Source organism: Diprion similis, chromosome 12 (assembly GCF_021155765.1).
Source record: "Diprion similis isolate iyDipSimi1 chromosome 12, iyDipSimi1.1, whole genome shotgun sequence".
NCBI classification, from domain to species: Eukaryota; Metazoa; Arthropoda; class Insecta; order Hymenoptera; family Diprionidae; genus Diprion; species Diprion similis.
Window position 1 is genome coordinate 6,654,416 of NC_060116.1, and position 10,501 is coordinate 6,664,916.

A 10,501-nucleotide genomic window follows, 5' to 3' on the forward strand; every position below is an offset into this window, starting at 1 on the left:
TTGAACTCTGCTATAACAATCCCCACCACTTGGAAATAACCGAGTTCCCAGACCTGTATGTAAAGTATTATTCACAATTGACTTCGTGCAAAGGTAGTGCATTGCGGAAGTTTGGAAATAAGAATACCATGCGAGCGTTTACGATCGATTAGTGTAGCGGTAAACCACTTATTGTGAACGCTCGCATGGTATTGGTACTTTCAAACTCCTGCACTTGCACTCACTTGCACTGTACAGTCGATTGTGAATGATACTTAAGGCCGTGGTCGTCGCCCTTCGATTCATCCTGTATATTCACATTTTGTCCGCATCTATAAACTTCTTAGTTAATGAATGCCGTGAGATAACAAAATGGCAGTCGGGAAACGTCAATACATTTTATATATATAAAAATATCAATATTCCTTTAATTACGGTGTCAAATTCTCGTATAATTGTATGTAGTTTTCGGTAGTGAGATCAATTGTATTCAATTATCCTTTTAGTAACTTTATATGTGAGTTAGGAATGGCGGAATTTGTACGGGGTGGTCCAAGCGTATCCAACAGTGCGAAGGTAAAAAGCCGATTATTACTGTAGACACATGTCAGATTATTTGATTGTCACAAACAATAAGCCGACCCGATGACATTACTGCTATTACTTTGCTGGAATGTTGCGACTTTCGTATTTAAACACGTCACATTTTGATTATATGAAGATTTTCCGGCTTGAACTTATCTGCCTTCTTTATCTATTACAGAGAACGACTTGTCAACTCCTTTCAGCACAATTATCCGTTCTCTCCGACATTTGTTCGGCAATTATTTACAATCTACACAGTATAAATGAACTGATGACACATGTCACAATTTTATTCTGACAGTATGCAAGTCACTCGCTGATTTCCTTTGTCATATTACTAGCATAATCATTAAATATTCATGGAATTTCAATAGTTATACCTTTAAAATGAACTTGAAACTGGCTTATTTAGGTTGATCACAATAGCAAAGGGGGATCACCTAGTACGGGAAGCGAAGATGGTGGTCCGATTGAGTCATTAAACGTGGAAAATGACTTTGACCCTTTCTTGGAAAACATTCCAGACGATCTCCAGGATACAGAAGAACCTGATAGTGCCAATACAACACTGTTGACTGCTCCCCCAGAAAATCAGTAAGCTTATAAATTATTACCACAAGCTTACTTGTTCGGCGTTTTCCCATCAATCAGTTATTTATATCCTTATTGATAGCCAACAGAAAGTATGTTTTTCTTTTAACATCAAAGTTTCTTTGAGAGGAATTATCACAAGTTATCAGCAAACAGTCAATGAATTAATATATTCCTCCTTACTTTGTCTAATGTAGTATAGCCTAATGACTAAAAATTATAACCCGTACGATATATTTTTTGTAAATTCGTAAATTTGATCACATGGTATTAGGTGGTATCACGGACAATTGGACAGGTTTACTGCAGAAGAGAGACTACGAGGTGCCACAAAAATGGGAAGCTATTTGGTGCGGGAGAGTGAAAGAAAACCCGGAAGTTATGTATTGTCCTATTTGGGGCGCACTGGAATAAACCATTTCCGAATTACAGCTGTATGTGGAGACTACTACATCGGTGCGTTGCACAGTTTAATTTCGTTTTATTTTAAGCTTGTGTATCCAATTACTTTTTGCTTATGCTCATCTGACATCTGAAAGAGAACTCACTGTGTTACTTACTTAAACCTAATACTAAAAGTATTTTGCCATATGTTAAATCATGTAAATTCGAATATGGATCGATTTTCAACTAATTACTTTTAATAATCTGCCCACCTAACAACTATTTCAGGTGGTCGTCAGTTCAACAGCTTGTCTGATTTAGTTGCATACTATACACATTGCTCAGATCTGTTGAAGCGGGAGCGTTTAATACACCCAACACCTCCACCTGAACCCGTTAATGACAAAAAAAGAATAGTTGCAATACTGCCATATACAAAAATGCCAGACACAGATGAACTAAGTTTCCAGAAGGGTGACATATTCTTTGTACACAACGATATGGGTGATGGATGGCTGTGGGTTACTGCTCATCGGACCGGTGAACAAGGATTGATATTCCGAGAATTGGTTGAAGATTTAGACGATTCAATTGATCCAAATACCGTATTTTCCTGGTTCCATCCAAACGTTACTAAGAGCGAAGCTGTTGACATGCTGGTGAAAGCAGGGCCGGGAAGTTTTCTAGTAAGTTATTATGTTCAAATTTTTAGTAAAAGTTTGTGAGGGATGTTCAATGATCTATTGCAGATTTTCAGTCATGGAAAGCTGTTGGTTTCTTTTCTTTTTGCTACAATTTCCAACATCATTGTAGTCAACAACAATCAACTAGAATATTTGCATTTCACAGGTCAGACCCTCGGATAACAGTCCTGGAGATTACTCTTTGTTTTTCCATATAAATAATCAGATACAAAGGTTTAGGATTGAAAAGAAAGGGGTGAGGTATTTAATGGGTGGCAGGACCTTTGAATGTCTCGACGCTGTAATAAATAGGTGAATGTTTTTACTTTCGGAAAATAGTTGAAGTGAGCATATACGTTTTTTCCATATAAACTTTACTATTTATTTTTCAGGTACCGAAAAGAACAAATTGTTGAAGGTCACACTTTGGTGCAAGCTATGGTCACAGAACCAGATGGCAGTGTCAGAGTCAATAAAGAAGTACAACACGCGGAAAAAATTTATGCAACTCTTCGTGAATGTCGTGAGCAATCTGGAGTGAAGAAAAATAAAGGAATCAAAATGCATGGTTATTTGGAGAAGAAGTCAGAAAAAAATAAAAAATGGAAGGCACTGTATTTTGTACTGCAAGTAGATGCGACAGACACACATCTGTATTTATATGACAACCCTAAACGAACAAAACCGAAAGGCCTAATTGATTTAAGTTGCGCTTATTTGTACCAGGTAAATATTACCCATTAAACTTGAGGATAATTGTAAGAACATGATAATCGACTGATGACGTAATAATTTCCAGGTTCACGAAAGTGTATTTGATCGACCACATTGCTTTCAATTAGTGGAAAGAGCTTTGCCTTGTTTATCCACTATAACATATTTGGCGGCACAAAATTCCGAAAACTCTCTTGATTGGGTAAATGCATTAAAGCCATTGTGCGTTTCGCAATTGACGCGAGCAACGAAAGTAGCTCGGTTACGAGAATTGCGTTCCTTGCATTTACATATTTTAGACGCACACAGGCTACCTTACAAATTAGTGCCGAATCCATTCATTATAGTCGCTCTCAACAACGTAAAAGTTGCACGAACAAAAGTAAAGACTGGAGCAAGTCCATTGTGGGACGAAGAGTTTATCCTTGAGTGAGTGCACTTATTGTGTTTATGTGATTAACTTCCAACGTTGTATAAGAAACATACTTGGATAGATCTGCAACATCACATTAGTTGGTGAGAAGAGGAAATTAAGAAACAATATTTTACAGGGATGTACCACCTGATGTCGTATCTTTTACGTTGACGTTGTATAACAAAGGAAAGAGGAGCAAGGACACGGAAGTAGCAGAATTGACCGTAGAATTGACTAGCCTTGCTAATGGGGAAGAAATGGAAGAATGGTATACCTTATCGGGAGTTACCCCAATCGGCGAATGGGGTGCTCTACGTTTACGCTTGAGGTAAGTTTGAGTAAACAATTGAGTAGGTAAACATTCACTTAAACTCATGACCATAGGCTCAAGATGAATTAATTTCACAGATACAGACATGACTTGGCAATGCCACCAGAAGAATACAGTCCTCTACAACAGTTGCTACTGGATCCAGAATTACATGTTGTGCGAGCTTTAGCTGATGTGTGTCACTTGGATCGAATACCTTTGGCCAATAGTCTACTCAGAATATTCAGGTGCATTAAAAGATCTTTCAATTTGATTTGTAACATGAAATTACACTCAGGATAAAGATGTTTGCACAGGTAATAGGAGTATGCGAATAATTCGAGACTTTGAATAACTTAAATTTTTGGCTGTACTGATCCCCTTATTCAAACCATTCAAATTATTTGAGCTATCGAATTATTTGCTGATTCGATTCGAATACTATCAGCATTTATTTGAAAAAAGAAATAGGGTTGTTGGTAAGATTTCAGGACTGCTGACATCAAAATTGTACTCACCTACAAAAAAAAAACTGATTTTTTACAGACACGAACGAAAAGAGGCGGACCTTCTTCGGTCCCTGAACCAGGCAGAAGTGAGTAATAGGTTTCAATAGCATTTCTGCGGGTATTTGGAAAAAATTGAACAACGACACGATGAAACAATTCATGAAAAATAAGATTTCTTGCATGCTACGAGTATAATGCATACGGCTTCACTCACATTTCGTATTCAAACCACGTTCTGATGCGTATGGTGCTATTTTTCACAGGTAGACAAAGAAGATGAAACCCCAACATTGTTCAGAGCAGCAAGCCTTACAACAACTCTTATGGACTTGTACATGAAGTCAGTTTGCACTTCATTTCTGAAAGCTGCCCTGCGAGATACTATTGTAAAATTGATTGAAAGCAAGCAGAGCTGTGAACTTAATCCCACTAAAATGGATTCCCCTGAAGACGCATGCAGCAATGCAGAGTTTTTGTTACAAGTGAGTACATATGATTAATTCATTACATAAAGTGAATTGTTTTATATTAGATCAGTGATGTGATCATTATAGTATGCCATTAATTTCCGAACTGAATCAAAAAAAAATAATTATATGTGCAGATTTTGGATGAAGTTACACTGAGTATTTTCATGAGTCCCGCCGACTGCCCAAAGACATTAAGATACATATGTGGGTGTTTACAACAAGCTGTGGTTTCTAAATGGCCTCACGAACGACTAGTACGAACAAGAGTTGTCAGTGGCTTCATATTCTTACGTCTCTTGTGCCCAGCAATTTTGAATCCCAGATCATTCAACTTGATAGCAGAGCCGCCACCACCTGCAGCAGCGCGGTATTAAAAGAAAACTTTATCTAAGCAATTTTTATGAGACAATGTGTATTTATATCGTTTTTCACTTCCTTTTAAACTCTGATTAAATATTTTTTATTTAGCTCCTTGGTGATGGTCGCGAAATGTCTACAAAACCTGGCCAATCTTGTGGAATTTGGTGGGAAGGAACCTTACATGGAAGTAGTAAACCCGTTCATTCTCAAGAATAAAGAGCGGATGGTTGTTTTCCTCGATCAACTATCGGTGAGGCTGGCAGTATTTGAGATCTATTTTTTACCATAGTGTCAATAATAAGAGCTCCGATAAATGATTTTTCTCATCATTTGTTTTTGTGTTTAGAACGTGATTGAAAAGCCAGACTCCGAAGGTGCTGATCTCAGAGGGAAAAGCACATGTGCGTCGGATACTGCCAGAGATCTTGCTACATTGCACCATATATGTGTTTCCCATTTAAAGGAGTTGCAAGGTCTTGCTAAATCACAGGTGATTATACTTTGAGGAACCATCTCATATCTATCGGCCATCTGTAATTTGTAGCATTATACTTATCGCTTCTGATCTTTGTCATTTCAGCCAACTATAAAACAGCTGGTAACTGTAACGGATATGCTGAGTAAACATAAACAAAAGTATATGGAAATGATACGGTAGTGTTAAAATCCTCGATGCCAAACACAAAACAAAAATAATAATAATTAATAACTAACGACGATAAGTAATCTACGATAGTATTTAATATTTAGACGTAAGTAATTAAAAGTAACAGACTGACGTGCCATATATTATTATATACACAAGCCTACATTTAATATTTCATATATTTAGAATATAGTTTATACATATAGTGATAATCATGCGATAAAATTAAAACAAAAAATCATGTAGGCATACAACAATTTTATATTGAATTAGGTGCTCTAAAATAAAAGCATGAGAAATAAATGAATGAAAAGTTTATAAATTCCTTCTAGCCCTTGGTATATAATATCTCATGCATTTAAAGTTTTGCTGTTTTCGTGAATGCAAATTGTAACAAGTATCCATTTTATAAAAAGAAATAAACATGTTACATCTCGTATTTCCGGTCCTCTATTCCAAACTATATAATAGATGATACCTACAATACAACGCCTGTGTCGATGTCTTTTATTTGGAAAATCATAGTAACGCAGCTAAGGATAATTACGCTGTTGGGTGGAGTAATGTAAGTAAGTTCGGAGTTTCCAAGTTTCACTCTATTAATTTGCAATTATAGTTCCTGTATAGTATATTTTTATAATACACAGATTTAAAGGCAGTAGGTTATAATTAAATATGAATCTAGTAATCTATTATATCAATTAAAAAATTTATTTTTCTCGATACAATACAAATCCTAAACAGTTCTTTCTTTGTCAGACTCCAAGAGAAATCTTATACCTCAATTTGTGCATATTCTACTTAAGTTTTTGATTACAAACTGAAAAAGTAGAATACAGTTATTTGCCCTTCCAACCCATCCACAATTAGTATTTTAATCTAATTCTATCAAAACTCTGATGGCAAAGAATTTTACATTTGAAATTATTAGATATTAAATTGAACTTTATGAAAACGAAGGAGGAAGCCAATTATCCTCTTATCTTTCACATATATAGTTTAACAGAATTATCCTACTGCTATACAGCTCTACTAGATATTTTTCCGCAAATAATTTCAATGTATTGCAACGTTTTTTATTTCAATTTCGGAATCTTAAAAATTTTTCAATCACTTTCGTCGATTGAAATTGAGCACCCTTACACGTTTGACCGAAATGGCAGTATCTTATTATGTTAAATAATTTTCAACCAAAGATATTTTTTCTTCTTCTTCTTTTCAATTATGATTAAGCTTTCGCAAGTAACAAATGATTACACAATCTATGCTTGGATAAACCCAATACTTGCATGGGTCGAAGCCTTGGAAATCATAAATCGAAGTAGAAAGAACAAGTGTGACAATATTCACAACAATATGGGTAGTTGCAACGATTTTCAAATGTATAGATCACTATTTAATATTCACTCACATAAAAATTAGTTGAAAAATTCTACCATATATGAGTAGCACTCCATGTACATATAAATGAATTATACTAATAATTTATTTCAACATTGCTATAGTGCGTAAAATATTACTGTGAAAATTGTGTGATTTTATGCGTATGAATATAATTTTAAATTGTACGATTACATTATTTAACAAGTTCTTAAGGGGTAATTTTTCATACTTAGCTTAAGAATGGTCAAAACCCAAATAAAGTTTCAAAATATAGATAGTTAATCCACTAAAATGTTATCATTATTTGTAAGATAAGATTTGATACTACGAGTAAAAATGTATTGTGTAATATTGTACAATCATGCATTAATTGTTTTAAAAAATGTTGTGGTGGCAGCTTTACTTTGCGTTTCAAAGTGAGCTGCACTAATGTGCGGCACAATTAATTAGCCCAAAGTTTTTTTTTTCTTTTTACATTATACTCGCGCTTGTATAGTATATAAATGTAACAGAAATTAGTTAACCAATTTACAAAAGACAGCAACGATGCCTTCGGCGTCCAGAACTTCTTGCTCTCATACGCTTCCGTTTCTCTTTGCCCCTCTGTTCTTTATCACTTCGGATTTCTCGAACCTGAAAGATATAATTGATAACTAGTAGAATTTTTCAACACTTGCGCACTTTTTTCATCTTTTGGTACGAATCACTTCGCTTACTAGAGTATAGAAAGCGTCGTCTACTCCCATTCTAGTTTTTGCAGAGGTTTCAACGAATGGTACACCATACTGACGAGCTACTTCTCTCGCCTGCGTCATATTTACAGCCCACGACTGAAGGTCACATTTATTCCCAACTAACACCATTGGCACCTCTTCAGCATCTTTGACACGTTTTATCTGTTCTCTGTATGTTCCAATGTCCTGTATAGTGCAAAGAAAGCAAGCAAAGTTAGTGCCGTGTAATTACAGTGAGAAAAAGAAAAGAATTAAGAAATTGTTTAAATAAAACAAATTTTCCTATACCCCGTAATTAATTATAATAAGAATTCTTGATTTATACTCTCAACTTATAAAGACTTGTCAGATTGATAAGCTGAGTAGATATCATTGCAAGTGTTAAAAACTTCGCTACAGACTCGAGGCAATATCAGATGATCAGATTAATCAAGACAAGGCAACTGTGCGGTTTTTTTGGTTACTGTGATTTGTACTACTTACATTATTTTATAAGTAAACATCGTAAAGGTTGATAATTTTCTGGCGTGTTAAACAATAAATGTATCGAAGTACAGCGTTGTACTTACTTCAAAACTTTTTGCAGAGTTGACAGCAAAGACTAGCAGAAATCCTTCACCAGTTCGCATGTATTGGTCCCGCATTGCACTATACTCTTCTTGACCAGCGGTATCTAAAATATCCAACAAACAAGTTTCTCCATCTATAACAACCTGAAAAATATGAAAATAATTGAGTAAAAGATATAGATTGTTTGTCAATTTCTAATGCATTAAAAAAAACCTATGATAATAAAAAAATAATTCTATAATTTATGCGACGGATGTTTTGAATCCAAGTATTATTTACCTGTTTTCTGTAAGAGTCTTCTATTGTTGGATCATATTCATCTACAAAGTGGTTCTGAATTAGTTGTATGGTGAGCGCAGACTTGCCAACACCTCCAGCCCCTACAACGACTAGCTTGTATTCCGTCATGGCGGTCCTTTTTGTAAATCTCAACTTGAACCAAAGTACCGGACCTGAAGGATCCTACGTCGTACACTGGTTGAAAAAAGATACCTGCATAGTGAAAAAAGAATGTTCAACAAAGATGATGGAGAGCAATTGATCTTCACTGAGATTTTCCATCTACCTATTTATGTCTCAAGGATGGATATTATGAAGTATCCTATAGAAAGTTTGCGAAAGCAAAGGAGAAATGTTGAAATTTATCTTGCAATTGTTTCGAGAAATAAGAAAGAGGTATTTAAGTTTATTTTATATTGATTGAATATCTTGTGCTAATGAAAAACTCATTAAAGGTTATTCGCACAATCGTATTGTATAATACGGTAGTTGATTAGAGTTACGATTACGATGACGATAAACGATATTTTGTTATTATCTGTCGATTGGTTACATCAGATTTACATTTTCTAATCTGTCAACGATCTGTAAGTGAGAAATAGGATATGATTTGTCAAGAAAGAAAAAAAAAGTAACACTAAACAGGGAAGAGTGAACTTGAAGTTGAAGATAAAGATGTTTTATATACTTACTAAAGCTAGCAGGGCATCTCACTACAGAGTTTATTTTCGAATTCTTTTGTTGCGACAATTGTTTAGTCACTCGCTCGAGCTCAAAAGTATAGATTAATTTAATAAAATTAATTGTTTTGATGAGTGTCGCCTGCCACAGCCCACTTCGCCACCGCCATTAGTGAGTGGTGATCACGAAAAACTCACCCAGTCCGAACCACTATCGGTAAAATAGATAACAAGATACGTTGCCATCTCCATGTTCGTCAACAAGGTAGGAATCGGCTACTCTCCGAATGATACACAGGAATAAACGGCCACTTTTCATGTATTATCAGAGAGATACCAACTTTTTCGGTAAAACAATAGGAGAATGAAATCAATGAAATAATTTTTATTCCTGGGCACCCCATTCTGAGCCATGAAAAAAGAAACACGTATTCGATGACCCTAACATGTGGTTTAATTGTACACACGTTTGCCGGTCAAATTTGGCCTGCTTTGAATTCGGAAACGTATTACAGTGTGTCTCGGAAACACGGAGCAGATAATTGATTATGGATCAATGAAAAGAATACAAAACTACACCTCTCTAAAATCTGCAATCGCAGAAGCCATGGCTGAATATTGTGCGAAGAAAACAGCAAAAGAAGTGTGACAACTTCATTGAGCATCACAAAACGAAGCAGAGGACATAGCTGCAGCAAGCGCAGATCGAAAGTACGAAAGAGAATTGTGACTATCTCAAACCAGTAGTCCACACATCGAGGCACTTTCTTGCAATTAAATTTTTTAAATGACAATTGCGACGAAACAATACATTTTGTAAAAAAAGTTTCACATGAAAGGTGTTCGTTCCTCTTTACCATTACTAATAGAGCTAACATAAAAATGAAGGAGACCTGTTCTATTGTAAATTCAAAAAGGAGCATCTATTATGTGAAACTTCTTTTTTTTTTATAAAATTAATTTTTTCGCCAGAATCGTCATTTGAATAATTATCTATATATAATTTATGAAAAAAATATTCAAGGGCAAAATAAATCACATTCGTATTCCCCGCACTCAAAAATCTAAAGAGCCACCAAAGATATGAAGCAGGCCCCAAAATTTTTACGAAAAATATACACGAAATATGTGGATTGTGCATATTTTTTTTTTGTGATTATCTCGAAACCATGTTTTACGATTTGACGGTCGTCATAGAAATATTTAGAG

The 10,501-nt window shown here is 35.1% G+C and overlaps 2 protein-coding genes across 3 annotated transcripts; one reads left to right on the forward strand and one right to left on the reverse strand.

Annotated features, from left to right (window-relative positions):
* Window positions 1–353: 353 nt before the first annotated feature.
* LOC124413033 (ras GTPase-activating protein 1) lies at window positions 354–7,251 on the forward strand. The gene is made up of 15 exons (XM_046893337.1): window positions 354–555; window positions 977–1,158; window positions 1,430–1,611; window positions 1,828–2,225; window positions 2,389–2,534; window positions 2,615–2,948; window positions 3,022–3,365; window positions 3,488–3,679; window positions 3,760–3,909; window positions 4,208–4,256; window positions 4,434–4,652; window positions 4,775–5,007; window positions 5,109–5,250; window positions 5,347–5,490; window positions 5,581–7,251. Exons 1-15 carry the CDS (start codon window positions 508–510, stop codon window positions 5,656–5,658), a joined length of 2,841 nt encoding a protein of 946 aa, XP_046749293.1. The 5' UTR covers window positions 354–507; the 3' UTR covers window positions 5,659–7,251.
* LOC124413040 (ras-like protein 1) lies at window positions 6,756–9,461 on the reverse strand. Of its 2 annotated transcripts, none has more exons than XM_046893355.1 (5): window positions 9,305–9,461; window positions 8,613–8,825; window positions 8,333–8,476; window positions 7,746–7,949; window positions 6,756–7,662 (listed from the first exon to the last, which is right to left on the reverse strand). In XM_046893355.1, the coding sequence occupies exons 2-5, from the start codon at window positions 8,739–8,741 to the stop codon at window positions 7,558–7,560; spliced, it is 582 nt and encodes a 193-aa protein (XP_046749311.1). In that variant the 5' UTR covers window positions 8,742–8,825; window positions 9,305–9,461; the 3' UTR covers window positions 6,756–7,557. The 2 variants fall into 2 exon arrangements, with proteins under 2 accessions (XP_046749311.1, XP_046749312.1); XM_046893356.1 differs by lacking the exon at window positions 9,305–9,461 and adding an exon at window positions 8,899–9,186.
* Window positions 9,462–10,501: the final 1,040 nt, after the last annotated feature.

What these genes read in the sequence shown, in the direction of transcription:
- LOC124413040 (XM_046893355.1), bottom strand. Translation starts at nt 8,741, where the DNA reads ATGACGGAATACAAGCTAGTCGTTGTAGGGGCTGGAGGTGTTGGCAAG. An exon ending in ACTCTGCAAAAAGTTTTGAA is followed by an intron (nt 7,950 to 8,332) that starts GTAAGTACAACG and finishes TGCACTATACAG; the next exon opens with GACATTGGAACATACAGAGA. An exon ending in ACGACGCTTTCTATACTCTA is followed by an intron (nt 7,663 to 7,745) that starts GTAAGCGAAGTG and finishes TATATCTTTCAG; the next exon opens with GTTCGAGAAATCCGAAGTGA.
- LOC124413033 (XM_046893337.1), top strand. Translation starts at nt 508, where the DNA reads ATGGCGGAATTTGTACGGGGTGGTCCAAGCGTATCCAACAGTGCGAAG. An exon ending in GCTCTACGTTTACGCTTGAG is followed by an intron (nt 3,680 to 3,759) that starts GTAAGTTTGAGT and finishes TTAATTTCACAG; the next exon opens with ATACAGACATGACTTGGCAA. An exon ending in GGTCCCTGAACCAGGCAGAA is followed by an intron (nt 4,257 to 4,433) that starts GTGAGTAATAGG and finishes TATTTTTCACAG; the next exon opens with GTAGACAAAGAAGATGAAAC.